The 14,010-nt window shown below is 52.1% G+C and overlaps 1 protein-coding gene across 1 annotated transcript in view; it reads left to right on the top strand.

Annotated features, from left to right (window-relative positions):
* The window catches only part of BRWD1 (bromodomain and WD repeat domain containing 1), a 132,048-nt gene that overhangs the window by 64,078 nt on the left and 53,960 nt on the right, over positions 1 to 14,010 (top strand). Inside the window, exon 22 of the mRNA XM_056559676.1 lies at positions 8,125 to 8,192. Coding sequence (XP_056415651.1) covers positions 8,125 to 8,192 — 68 coding nt within the window. The remainder of the gene's footprint in view (positions 1 to 8,124; positions 8,193 to 14,010) is intronic.

Raw genomic sequence — 14,010 nt, 5'->3', positions numbered from 1 at the left:
CTAACTCCTTCCTGCCAGGGTTGTACCTTGGGTCCGGGTCCTCCTATGGTCCCTGCTCGTCTTGCTGATTCAGCCTGGCATGATGCAGTTGACACCTAGCTGGCTGAAGACATCTGCAGGTAAGTATAGGTAGACCAGGTGAGTATTCCCCCCTCCCCCCCCCCCCCCCCTCTCTCTCTCTCTCTCTCTCTCTCTCTCTCTCTCTCTCTCTCTCTCTCTCTCTCTCTCTCTCTCTCTCTCTCTCTCTCTCTCTCTCTCTCTCTCTCTCTCTCTCTCTCTCAGCTTCCCCCCCCTCTTTCTCTGGTAACAGTGAGGCAGCTCTGGGCTTCTTCTGCAATTCTCTTCTGCGCTGAGTGGGCTGTGTGGATCCGGACCCAAGGTACAACCCTTGGAGCGACCCTTCTTCCTTTGCCCACTTAGTTCGGGGGAGCAAGTACTTCACTCCCTTACACTGCTGCACAGCTCGGGCAGCGTGGGGAGCCACCGGTTCACTCATCAGCCGGCGGCTCCTTGATTCTGGGGGGCACAGTGTTTAGCCCGGGTTTCCTCAGGGCACATGGCGGGCGCCATTATCTCTACAAGCGGGCGCTCTGCCCCCTCCTTCTCCGCAGCAGCTTCTTCTCTCCGCTCTGTCAACTAAGCGCACTATCGATCGCTGACAGGCGGGGGGTATTTTCAGTGGCGCGCACTCGGTGCCTGCTGGTTGCGGGCAGTTTAGCGGTCAGTTACTTCTGCGTCATTATGCGCAGGCCATATCTTACCTTCTGCTATGCCCCCTTATTCTCCCCACAGTGCGCGTAACGGAGACCAACACGGGAGTGCTGTGAGGAATTCTCCTCTTCTCCCAGGCTTCTTTAGCCTAGCTTGCGCACGCTGAGGGGCTCAGGGGGCGTCCCACCCGGCGCCCTCTGCAGCCTGATCTTGTAGAGGCCTGAGGGCTGGGCTTAGAGCGTTGTAGTCCTTCTTTGGAAGTTGACTGCCTTTTTCTTCTAAGTCAGTCTGTGGTTTGCCTGCCAGAGCAGTTGCCATCTGCTGCTGCCTGCTGAGTCTGCTGCTGCCTGCTGGACAAAGGATTCTGGGTGAGAACTGTCCGTTGTTATACTAACCCTCCCCCATCCCCCACTGGTGACCCCAGGTCAGGCGCTTCGGCTGATCCATCTTACCCCACCCTCAGCAAAGCTGCCCAGCTCTTTTCAGCTTCCCTCCCAGAACGCTCCTGCGGACCGTTCTGTTGCTGGCCCAGTTCCTACCTTTGTTTTCTTCCCTGTCCCATATGACTTGGGCCAAATTCCCAGGTTATGTTTTCCACCTGGGAGCATGCTGGAGTTCGTGCTCCGGTTCCGGCCAGGCGCGGTTTATCCTGTGAGTGCCCCAGAATGTTCATTGGAATCCTCTGCAGGATCTCCCCTGCGGACCTCCCCTTGCCTGGGCGAGTTGGGTTCACAGGGTGTGCTCCCGCTCCCCCTCCCCCACCCCTTTCTCTGTTACCCCAAGTCCCGTGTCATGCCTTCCTAGGGCTCCCGGGACCCGATTCCATTCTCTGGCCACCAGCTTTCAGAGTATAATTTGGACCAAGGGTCAGATACGGAGGAGTCTTCTCACGCAGCAGACAGGGTGGATGGCCTGTTGGGCAATCAAGGATACCTTTCTAAATTCAGGCCCCCGACACTATGGACTCCGTTCCAGAAGTCTCCTCCTGCTGCTCTCTTCAGTCTCCTGAGACATTCGGTCCTCCTGCTGAATCAGACGAGTTCCTGGACACTGCCTGGAAGCTTCCGGAACGATGTTCTCAGAAGAGTACAGGACTAAGTGGGTAAGTAACTGGCTCAGTGATAGGAAACAGAGGGGGGTTATTAATGGTACTCTGATTGGGTGACTGTTACTAGTGGGGACCACAGGGGTCAGTTTTGGGTCCTGTTCTATTTAATAGATTTATTAATGACCTTGTAGAGGGGTTGAATAGTAAAGTAACAATCTTTGCAGATGATACTAAACTCTGTAAAGCGGTAAACACAATAGAGGACAGTGCACTGTTACAAACGGATCTGGATAGGTTGGAGGTTTGGGCTGAGAAGTGGCAGATGAGGTTGAACACTAATAAATGTAAGGTAATGCACATGGGGAGGAAAACTCTGGGCTGGGATTATGTATTAAATGGGAGAACACTTGGGACGACTGATGTGGAAAAGGACTTGGGAGTCTTAGTTAACAGTAAAAATTTAGCTGTAGTGACCAGTGTCGGGCAGCTGCTGCCAAGGCAAATAAAATCATGGGGTGCATCAATAGGGGCATAGATGCCACGACAAGGAAATAATTCTACCAATGTACAAATCATTAGTCAGACCACACATAGAATACTGTGTACAGTACTGGGCACCAGTGTACAAGAAAGATATAGTGGAGCTGGAGAGGGTTCAAAGACGGGCAACCAGGGTAATACGGGGAATGGGAGGACTACAGTACCCAGAAAGATTATCAGAATTAAGGTTATTTAGTTTAGAAAAAATAAGGCTTAGGGGCGACCTAATAACTATGTATAAATATATCAGGGGGCAGTACAGAGATCTCTCCCATGATCTATTTATACCCAGGACTGTATCTATAACAAGGGGGCATCCTCTACATTTAAAGGAAAGAAGGTTTCTACACCAGCACAGACGGGGATTCTTTACTGTAAGAGCAGTGAGACTGTGGAATTCTCTCCCGGAGGAGGTGGTCATGGGGAACTCTGTAAAAGAGTTCAAAAGGAGTCTGGATGCATTTCTGGAGAATAACATATCTGGTTATGTATATTAGATTTATAGGGACAGAACTTTGATCTAGGGATTTATTCTGATGCCATATTTGGAGACGGGAAGGAATTTTTACCTCTAGTATGAGGTTTTTTTTGTCTTCCTCTGGATCAACTCAGTAGGGACTCATTAGGGTTATAGGTTGAACTTGATGGACTCTGGTGTTTTTTCAACCTTATGAACTACGTTATCTTCTATGTTACTACAGACCCCTATACCCATTTCCTCCGGATCGGTTCTCCAAGTGGACATCCCCCTCCCTGGGGGGGTTCTCCGGTGTCCTGTCTGTCGAGTCCGCCACTTTACCTCTGGCGAATATGGCTATCCTAACAGATCCTACAGCAAGCGTATTGTGAACCCTCTGAAGTTTGCCAGGGGATTCTCTCAGGTACCTTCCTGAGGACATGGCCACCTTGCTTTGTAAGTGCGGCAGTTTTTGTTTGTACCACATCCTTGGTGGTTGCCAAGTGTTTTGCCTCGGCAGCCGACACGCCATTACGTGCGCAGTGCTGTCCTTTTTGCGCCATCGGTCAGCATCTGACTTGGCACCCTAGCGTCAAGTTAGATTGTGATCTGTATGATTTCCGCCTCCACCGGTTCCCCATCTGGGGCTACTGCATACAAGTCTGGAGTTTTCTGTCCCTCGCTACTAGTGTGTGACGTACGGAAGAGTGTCCCTTCTGGTACTAGGGACCTAGACCAGTCAGCCGGCTGTTAGTCTGCTTGGCCTCTTACACCGCCAGGTCGCCTGTGGCATATCTGATGCACCTGTGGCAGAGTCCGGGTCCAAAGGAGCTAACCTGCGGGTTCAATAGTCCATATCTCAAGCAGCCAGACTGGGGTCTGCGCTCCTATTATGCATTCCCATGCCCCCTGTGCCACGGCGGGGGGGGGGGGGGGGGGGGGGGGGGGGGGGGGAGGTAGGTATCCCTTTGGGGGAGTTGGGTTTCGCTGGGCCTACATATGTCTTGGGCTCTATACGTTTCGCTTGACAGCGTCTGCGTGGTCTCCTTCTCTAATGTTCGCCCATCTTCTGCCTGCCGTGCCCACCTTGGAGGTCCGGTAACCCGACTTCAGTGTGAGGTTTTGAAGGATTGACCCTGTGCGCTCAGTGATCCCTCTACCAATTAGCCAGACTATGTCTGCTTGGTGTGTTCAGTGATACCTCTGCCAATTAGCTGGGCTAGGTCTGCTTGTTTTCTTGATTCGCCAGGTCACATACCTGCTGATCAAGCGGCTGACATCCGGTATCCCGCCTTCGGTGTCAGGTTCCCGTTCATTGACTGTGTGTTTTCATTGAACCTCATGGGTAAGCCAGACTGTGTCTGCATGGTCCTTCGTCTGCCCTGGCAGTTTTGGTGCGTTGTAGGGATCGACAGATTATCAGTTGGGCAGATATTATAGGTCGATATTCACGATTTTGGAAGTTATTGGCCATTACCTTGCCGATAATCCGATAATGCCCCCCCGCACCGCACCCCCACCGCCCCGGCCAGAGACCGCCGCCGCTGCTGCCCCATTGCCTCCCCCATCCCCGGTTTTATAATTACCTGTTCCCGGGAACATGTAATTATAAAACCGCGGATGGGGGAGACAATGGAGCAGTGGCGGTGGTTGGACTATGGACCGGCAGGGGGAGAGAGAAGAGGGCGGTCTCTGGCCAGAGGATAGGCAGGCGGGGGCAGCGGCGGTGGTTGGACGCGGCAGTGTTTGGACTCGGCGGGGCGGGGGTGCTGAAATAGCCGATAACTTATACCGATATTCCGGTATAAGTTATCGGCTATCGGCCTTAACATCCACATATTATCGGTATTGGCCCTAAAAAAATCTATATCGGTCGATCCCTAGTGCCTTGAGGCACTTGCACCCCTAGGAGGTAGGATGTGGGCTTTGTCTACAGATCCTTGTAGACTCAGCAGCTATCCCATTTTTTACAGGGTGCGTGCCGTTGGCTGGTAGCGTCTCCTGGCACCCCGGGGGTGTACACCTATTACTTTGCAGCTGGACACTTGTTATGGCCGCTGTTTGTGTGTGTTTGCAGTCTCGGTACCTCACTACCTCGTGAGGTCAACGACACCGTGTCTCTATTTTTTCTACGGGGACACTGCTGCGGCTGCACACCTCTTTCTTTTTTCCTTATGGAGTTCCTACCTTTCTACGCTGGGCGGCTCAGTCGTCTGAGCCTTTGGACAAGGGCCAGCATAGCTCAGTTTCTTCCAAACGCCATTGTTTCTTTCCTTTTACGGACTTCCCTCTTTAACTGTATGGTGATGCGCATGCACCTTATGGGCATTCATAGTCCTTTTGCTTTACCTAGTATGAGTATCCCGGATTTCTCCAGGGACGTGCACCGCTTCTCCGTGCCTTTGGTATATTTTTTGCAGGGGTTGCTATTGTCACCCACTGGGGCTTGTTATGACCAGTGCCTGCATTCTCCACGACTGCCTCTTGTTCCCTCTCCACTGGGAACCTGCTTGCGGTGCATTGCCTCTGCCAAAATGGTGCCTTCTCTCTCCCCTTACTTGTGGGGGGTATCTAGCTGGATTCATGGTTTGCTTGAGCAATGAGGAGGAGTCCCTCTGGTTATGCTGGTGTACTCTCGGCTTACTATTGCAGCCTGGCTCTTTCCTCTTTTTCTTGGTTGCCTGCTGTTCTGACATCCTGGACTCTCTCCTCTGCAGGAGGAATTTTTAGTCTTGTATGGCTCAGCTGTGGCAGTCGGGCTCATCTGTGGTATGGTTCCTGCCATCGTTCTCCTTCCTTGGTGGGGACCTCCTGGCTGGTGAGTCCATCTTTTACTCTGACCCGGTCGGTTGCGCCCGTTTGACGCAACAGTCTGCCAGAGTAGCCTTTCTGTGCCCGGAACTTGGGAGTTTCGGCTAGGCTCCCTTGTCACTCTTCCTCCGGTCCCATCTTGAAGGGCTTCTGCCTCAAAGTTTTCGGGTCCATTCGGACCACTGGAGTCTGAGGTTGTTCTCCCCTCTTTGTGCTTAGCCTGAGTGCTGGGGAGTCTTCTTGCATTGAGCAACCTCCCTCATGCCTGGGTTGTCCCTCTCACTTGGACGGCCTTCCTGTTCTGGGGGGCGTGGTGAGGGTGGGGATCTCGGGCATGCGTGGCATTTCTGCCCAGCTCCTCTCCTCTTCCCCTGGTGGGCGGTCTCGCTGTTCCGTGCTACTTTGTGGCTGAGGTTGGTCCTTCACTTTGGGTGTGGGACCTTCAGGAGTTCCTGGAACCTCCAGTTCTCATGTCACCCCCTCCGGTGCTCAGGGAGGCTCCTCCTCAGGGCTTTCCGGTCCTTGTTTGGCCAAATTTCAAGCGCAACTGTCATGGAAATGATACCCCCCAGACTAATAACATGATAGTATAGATGATGATACGTGTAATGCAGCTGTACTTTTGGCTGCTGTTTATCACTCTTTATCAGCAGGAAAATAGTTTTATCGTGCGGTCAGCAACAGTCGGATTGGCGTGGCTGTGGATCGTAATGCCCCACCTCCGCCACGCCTATCCCCTGTAAGTGAGTGCTGGACCACTGTGTCATTGACACACATGTCCCCCACCCCCCGATGTCCATGATGTGCGGCCCGGCGTGACTCCACTGAGCCTATACAGATTATGTGCACTTTTATGTTATATGAAATACAGTGCCCGTACTCCTCTTCTTTCTTCTCCTGGTGCCAGAGACGCACTGCTTCTGCTCCCGTCGTCTGCCGCCAGCTCAGTGCGCCTGCGCAGTGCTAGAGGCAGGGAGCGAGCTCACTGCCTATAGTGAAAGCAGAAGCAGCGCGTCTCCGGCACCATGAGAAGAAAGAAAGGAGTACGGGCACTGTATTTCATATAACATTAAGGTGCACATAATCTGTATAGGCTCAGTGGAGTCACGCCGGGCCGCACATCATGGACATCGGGGGGTGGGGACCTATGTGTTAATCACACAGTGGTCCAGCACTCACTTACAGGGGATAGGCATGGTGGAGGTGGGGCATTACGATCCCCAGCCACGCCTATCCGTATGTTGCTGACCACACAATAAAACTATTCTGCTGCTGATAAAGAGTGATAAAGAGCAGCCAAAAGTACAGCTGCATTACACGTATCATCATCTATACTATCATGTTATTAGTCTGGGGGGTATAATTTCCATGACAGTTGCGCTTTCAGCTTGTGTGGACGTATTTCCCTCGCCCTGCTTTTTACTGCGGTTCACACTGGGTGTCAACCTCAGAGTCCCTTTCCTCCCGATTTTCCTTGTGGTGTGATCCTGGAACCAGAAGCCTACGGTTCAGGTTCTATGAGTATGCACCATGCCTCTCAACAGACTGTTTTCGTGTCTCTTCCTGTTTGCTGAAGGTTTTAGCCTTCACTTTCTGTGTGCTCGCCTTTTTCCGGGCATACGCAGATCTCCGTTTTCTTGCCATGTTCTCTTGAATTGGTTGATTTACTGGCTGAGGTTCTCTTGCAGTTCCCTTTTCCACAGTGTTTACCAGCCAGGATGGTACTCTGGCTGGTTCTGTGGTCTCCTTAGACCTGTGTTCTTCCTTCCCTGGGACGGCCATTCTTGTTCCTCTATGCGGCCAATAGGTTCCAGGTCTCTGACACAGGACGGTTTCTTCCTTGGTGGCCTCACCCCCTCTGGGGGTTGCGGGGGTTTCTAGACTCTCTACTTGCCCCCCGGTTGCCTCTCGGCCTAAGGTCTTGCTCACAAGCATTGCGGTTGTGGTTCAGTCTCTGGACTTGTCCCCTTTCTCTGGTGGTTGCTATTCCCACCCCAGGGGACTACTTTTGTACATCCCAGTTGTGTCCCCCAATGAAGAGCGACCAAGAAAAGTAGATTTTTTATTTTTTTTATCACTGTAAAATCTCTTTCTCGCAGCCTTCATTGGGGGACAAAGCACCCACTCATTTCTTCATGTCTTGTCTGGATAATCTTTTCGGGTTCTGGGTTTTTTGTCCGGATTTCCTTTCTAGGGTCCTTCAGACGCTGCTTGTTGACTTCTCCTACTGCTTTGTGACAAAACTGGTTTCCTCACGGCAGGTGGGCGGGTATATCCTGCCAGGGAGGAGTCTACTACTTTTTTTTTTTTTGCCTAGTGTCAATGCCTCCTAGTGGCCAGAGCATATACCCAATAGGGTGTCCCCTAAGGAAGGCTACGAAAGAGAGATTTTATGGTGAGTAAAAAAAAATCTACTCATCAAAGTCACGGTAGGTAGGGGGGATCCTTGGTAAAATCTTTGTGGATTTTCAATACTCTTAAAATTAGATGCCCTGCAGCAATGTTCTGAAGGTGGTGATGACATGTTTAATTGTATTTATGTATTTATTTTAAATAGATAGAAAATCAAACTGATAATACAATGCAGTCTCCTTCTGAGGATGAAGATGACTGGAGAAACACAAGGTAAAAGAACTAGTAATATTTGCACAATTACAAGTCTGAACAATATAATAAAATCTATACTGTCCACCAGAGCCTTCATATCAGTGTTTCCCATCCAGGATGCCTCCAGCTGTTGCAAAACTACAACGCCAGAGCAAGTTATGTTGTATGTTCCAGTCTGACCACAGTGCTCTCTGCTGCCACCTCTGTCCATCTCAAGAACTGCCCAGAGCAGGAGAGGTTTTCTATGGGGATTTATTCATGCTCTGGACAGTTCCTGACACGGACAGAGGTGGCAGCAGAGAGCACTGTGGTCAGACCGTAAAATACAAAACTTCCTCTGGAGCATACAGCAGCTGGTAGGTACTGGAAGGATTAAGATTTTTATAAAGTACTAGCTGATTTGAAGAAGAAAACATTTCTGGGCCATTGTATGCAAAGGATCTGTTTATTTTTTATTATTTAAAGGGGTAATCCCAAAATTATCACTAGCCGATTAGTGGAGTCATTGATCATGAGAGCAGAGATAAATTGTCTTGTCACCTAAGTAAATGTAGCTGCACTATGCATGCGAAATGCTGTTCCATTTATTTTTCTTGAGGTTTCCAAACCTTGCCAAATGCTGAACTCTATGCTTAGAAATTAACTGAGCACTAACTAAGCATGCGCAGTGCATTCTTGTTATTGGTGGGAACCCCCGCTAGTCATTTTGTATACTATTCATCTGTGATGTGTTTATCCTATGGGCTTCTTAAAGGGGTACTCCGGCCCTAAGACTTCTTATCCCCTATCCAAAGGCATGACCCCCGCTATCTCACATGCAGCACCCACCTCTGGGAGCTGCACGCAGCACTGCAGCCTCAGTCTGCCGGGTCACGACTACGGGGCCAGAGTATCGTGACTTCATGACTCTGCCCACATGTGACGCCACACCCCCTCCGACTTGCATTGCGGGGGCGGGGCGTGATGTCACATGGGGGGTGGAGTTGTGACATCACGATACTCTGGCCCCGTATTCATGACCCGGCAGACTCTGAGACTGCAGCGCTGCGTGCAGCTCCCAGAGGTGGGTGCTGCATGTGAGATAGTGGGGGTCCCCAGCGGTGGAACCCCTGCAATCAGACATCTTATCCCCTATCCTTTGGATGGAGTACCCCTTTAAGGCCTCCGTGCCTGCCACTCTTTAATCTGCTCAGAGAGTTTGCTTTAGGGGGACTTAAAGTGTAGAAAAAAAAATATTTTAAAAGATGCCACCTTTAATAACAATTTTAATTTCCCCATTTTTGTATTAAAAAAATGAATAAAAATAAACATTTTTGTATAGCCGTGTGTGTAATAATATGACCTATTAAAATATAACATTGATCCCATAATGTAAGCCGGGGGTGATTAAAGAGTACCTGTCACCAAATAAAACATTTAATATAGTGTTCCTTGTGTAATTAGCAGACACTTTGCCATTCACTTGCTTAATCATAAATATGTTTAAAATGTAATAGAAACAACTGCTCTGGTGGCTCTTCTCTGTTCCCTGCCACAATTAATACAGTGAGTTCGGTCTCCTCCCGGCACTGAGCTTGATTGACAGCTGCACAGAAAGTGAACGCTCCACAGATTCTAACAGAAAGCTGCACAGACAGCTGCAGTAGAGCCTCATTGTAGCAACACAGACTGAAACATGCACAGAGCCTGAGGTCTTCTATTCATCACAGCACTGCAACCATGTGAGGGCTGAAGTTGTCCCCCAGCAGCTTCAGTGACGTCATGCCTGCTGGGAAACGCCCACTTTCTCGTTCAGCTCTATTGGGGGACACAGGAACCGTGGGTATATCTTGCTGCCACTAGGTGGCTGACATTATGCATAACAAAAAAGTTGGCTCCTCCCAGCAGGATATACCCCACCTAATGACTCAGAGACACTCAGTTTTAGCTTAGTGTCCTAGGAGGCAGGCACAGGTCTGGTTTTCTCCAGACCTGGTCTATTTTATAATTTTTTTAGTGTTAGAGTTTAGATTTTCTCTCCTTTTTTATTTTTCTAGGTAGGGGCGACAGGAGCATGGCGCTGCCTGATTTCCCCACATGCAACTGAAGAGTTGGTCCGTTAACCCTTCCTCACCACCGACCAGCACCAAGGTTGTACCTTGGGTCCGGATCACCTATCACCTATTGCCTCTGCTCGCCCCACCCCTGCTCGGTGTTCGCAGGTGTCCTAGCCCGGGCCCGCCCGGAAATTTAGGCCGCGGCTTTGGCATGGTCTCGGCCGCGCATAGCTCCGCCCCTTCTTTTTCGCGCTAATCGCGCATCCTATCCCAGCACAGCGCGCACACAGGAGGGCATGTCTCAGCCTCTACTGTGCTAGTGCGTGCTCGGGGATGCATTCTTAGCCTCTCCTGGGCTAGTGCGCGCTGCGGGGCTCATTAGTCTCCCTGTCGGAGATCACGCGCCACGCCCCAGCTCCGAGCTCCAGCACGGCTCTCTCACACACTGCTGCTGCACTCTGCTCCTGTGGCCATTTCTGCTGCAGCAACCTGTGGGCTTCCTGATCCTGCAAGCTTTTCCTGCAAGCTGTTTCTGCGGCAAGACTACAGGGATCAAGGCACAGGAACCTGGGTGAGCTTGTTCCTTTCTTCTGTCTCTGGGTAGCTGACTTCTCTGTATTTTTGCAATGTCCGCCCCCAGTTTTGAACCTTCTCTCAGGCAGGCGGTCCCCGCTTCGGTCACCTACTATGCTTGCACGGGGTGTAAAGTTAAAATGCCGGGGGGTTTGGCTGGACCCACTTGTTCTGCCTGCTCTTCTTCCCGTCCTAATTCCCCCACCCAGGATAGCCCCCCTGAGCATGTGGCCTCTGACCCTGCTCCGGTTTGGGTGTCCTCTCTCCCCCAAACGATCTTTGATCTGGCGCAGGTCTCCAGAGAGGTGGCTACGGCCTTAAAGCAGTCCTCCTTGCGTTCCCCTCGGAAGACGAGCTCGGCGTCTTCGGACCGTCGGCACTCTCACAGACGTCCCAGGGTCATTTATTCTGATTCTTCTCCTGAGCACAGGTCTTCCCGCCGCGCGCGCTCCAGGTCGCCCCCTCCTAGGCAGCACCCTCGGTCGCTCTCCTAGGAGCCTTTCCAGATCCGTGTCTCCTAGATTCGGAGCTTCCATTTCTCGTTCCCACTCTCCAGGGGAAGGAGCGGACTCAAACTCTGCTCCGCCATCAGATTCTGAAGAACTGTCATCCATGTCGGACTTGGTGGACAGTTTGGTGTCAGCTGTCAGGGACACCTTCCATCTGCAGGACCCTGGAACTTCAGACCCTGTTCCTGAAGTTTTCTTTACACATACTCATCGCTCTCCCAAGGTCTTCAATTCTCAGAGAGTTTGATGATCTTCTGGAGACAGCCTGGAAGTTTCCTGAGAAGCGCTTCAAAGGCTCAAAACGGTTGAAGACTGTGTCCGTTCTCTCAGGATCTTATCTCTAAATGGACCGTTCCACCGTTGGTGGACCCCCCGGTCTCCCGTTTGTCAAAATCCACCACCCTACCGTTGGCTGATGCCGCTTCCTTCAAAGACCCCGCGGACAAGCGGGTTGAAAACCTGGCGAAGTACGCCATCGAGGCGGTTGGATCCTCCTTGCTTCCGGCATTTGCATCGACTTGGGTCTCAAAGGCCTTATCGGTTTGGGCTTCTCAGCTCTGCCAGGGGGTGTTGTCCGGGGTGCCTCCTGATGACCTGGCTGATATTGCTCTCCAGGTCTCCAAGGCGGGTGACTATCTATGCCAAGTTTCCTTAGTCAGCACGCTGTGCGGCAGTTGCGTCCGGCAATCTAGTAGCCATTCGCCGCTCTATGTGGCTAAAAGCTTGGAACGCCGACTCGTCTTCCAAGAAATCTCTGACTGAAATGGCTTTTACTGGTGGCCGTCTTTTTGGGAAAAAGCTGGATGATATCATTTCTGAAGCTATGGGCGGTAAGAGTTCCTTGCTTCCCCAGAATAAGGGGGATTCCGTAAGATGGCTTCCTTTCGGTCCTTTCACTCCTTGGGCCCCGGGCGACAAGACAAGCCCAGTTCTTTGCAGGCTAGGCAGGCTCTGTCCTTCAAGCCTCGCCCCTCCTGGAAGCAATATGGCCGTTCCAGCCATTTTTCCACAAAGTCGGGAACTCGCAAGCCTACTTCAGCCTGAAGGGGCGCCCACACCCGAGGCTCTCCCTCGGGTGGGCGGTCGTTTGCCCCTCTTTCGGGATGTCTGGTTTCCCACAGATCCAGGACTCCCGGGTTCGGGACAATGTCTCCGACGGTTACCGAATAGTGTTTGGTTCTTTTCCCCCAGATCGGTTCTTTTGGTTCCTCCTCGTTCGCCCACCCTGGCTGCAGGGTTTCGCTCTGCCATTCACACTCTGCTGGAACAAGGCGTCATTGTGCCGGTTCCTCCTCCGGGAACGTTTCTGAGGTGTCTATTAAAACCTATTCGTTGTTCCAAGGGGGATCGGTCCGTCTGATTTTGGACCTGAAGCTTCTCAATCGGCACCTTTTGGCTTCGCCACTTTTGGATGGAATTCTTGTGCTCAATTGTTGCATCCATGGATCAGGGCGAATTCCTGTCTTCCGTGGACATTCGGGATGCGTATCTCCACACCCCGATTTTTCTACCTTTATCAGCGTTTTCTTCGCTTTGCAGTTCCGGAAGGTCACTTCCAGTTTGTGGCTCTGCCCTTCGGCTTGGCCACAGCCCCCAGGGTCTTTGCCAAGGTCCTGGTGGCTGTCATTGCCATACTCCGCTCCCGAGGGGTGTCGGTCCTCCCTTATCTGGACGACCTGCTAATCAAGGCTCCATCCCTGGTCCAGAACATGGAGAGTCTGTCCAGTTTCGGGTGGCTGATCAATGTGGAGAAATACAATTTTTCTCCCTCCCAGTCCCTGGTTTTTCTGGGCCTTCGGTTCGACACCGAGAGGGCCCGGGCTTTCCTTCCTCCGGACAAGCGGAGTGCTCTCCTGACGGGTATCTGTCTCTTGAGGTGCCCACACCCAGTGCCCATTCGCTTCTGCATGACAGTGCTGGGCAGAATGGTGACAACCATAGCGGCTGTTCCGTTCGCACAATTACGTTGCCGCCCGCTCCAGTGGGCCATTCTCTCTCTCTGAAACTGATCTCCCCTGTCCTTGGATCGTCGAGTCAGTCTACCCGACTCGGCCCGCCAGTCACTTCTCCGCTCTCCTCTCTTCCTGAGCAGTCGCTCGTTACTTCCGTTGAACTGGCTGGTCCTGACGACTGATGCGAGTCTCCTCGGTTGTGGGGGGGGGGGGGGGGGGGTTTGTTTTTCTGGACCAGGGCCCAGTTCGGTCCAGGGCCATTGGTCCCCTCGGGAAGCCCGTCTGCCTATCAATGTCTTAGAGATCCGGGCCATCTTCCGTTGTCTCCAGCATTGGGAGTCACTTCTCCGGGGCTGCCCGGTCCGCATACAGATGGACAACGCCACAGCCGTGGCGTATGTCAACTGTCAAGGGGGCACTCACAGCCGCGCTGCCATGGCCGGTGTGTCCAAGATCTTGATATGGGCGGAGCGCCTGGTTCCCTCCATATCAGCCATCCACATCCCGGGGGTGGAGAACTGGGAAGCGGACTTTGTAAGTCGCTCCTCTCCCGACCCCGGGGAATGGTCTCTTCACCCAGAGGTGTTAGTCCATTTGCCATCACTGGGGGATTCCAGTCGTGGACTTCTTTGCGTCCCGCCTAAACCGAAAGGTTCCGGCCTTCGTGGCAAAGTCTCGGGATCCTCTGGCACTGACCGTGGACGCTCTCATCATTCCATGGTCTGGGTTCACTCTCCCTTATCTGTTTCCGCCTCTTCCTCTTCTG

This window comes from Hyla sarda, chromosome 2 (assembly GCF_029499605.1).
Source record: "Hyla sarda isolate aHylSar1 chromosome 2, aHylSar1.hap1, whole genome shotgun sequence".
Taxonomy (NCBI): Eukaryota; Metazoa; Chordata; class Amphibia; order Anura; family Hylidae; genus Hyla; species Hyla sarda.
The sequence above is the reverse complement of the archived record's forward strand: the minus strand, read 5'-3'. Positions and strand labels throughout refer to the sequence as shown.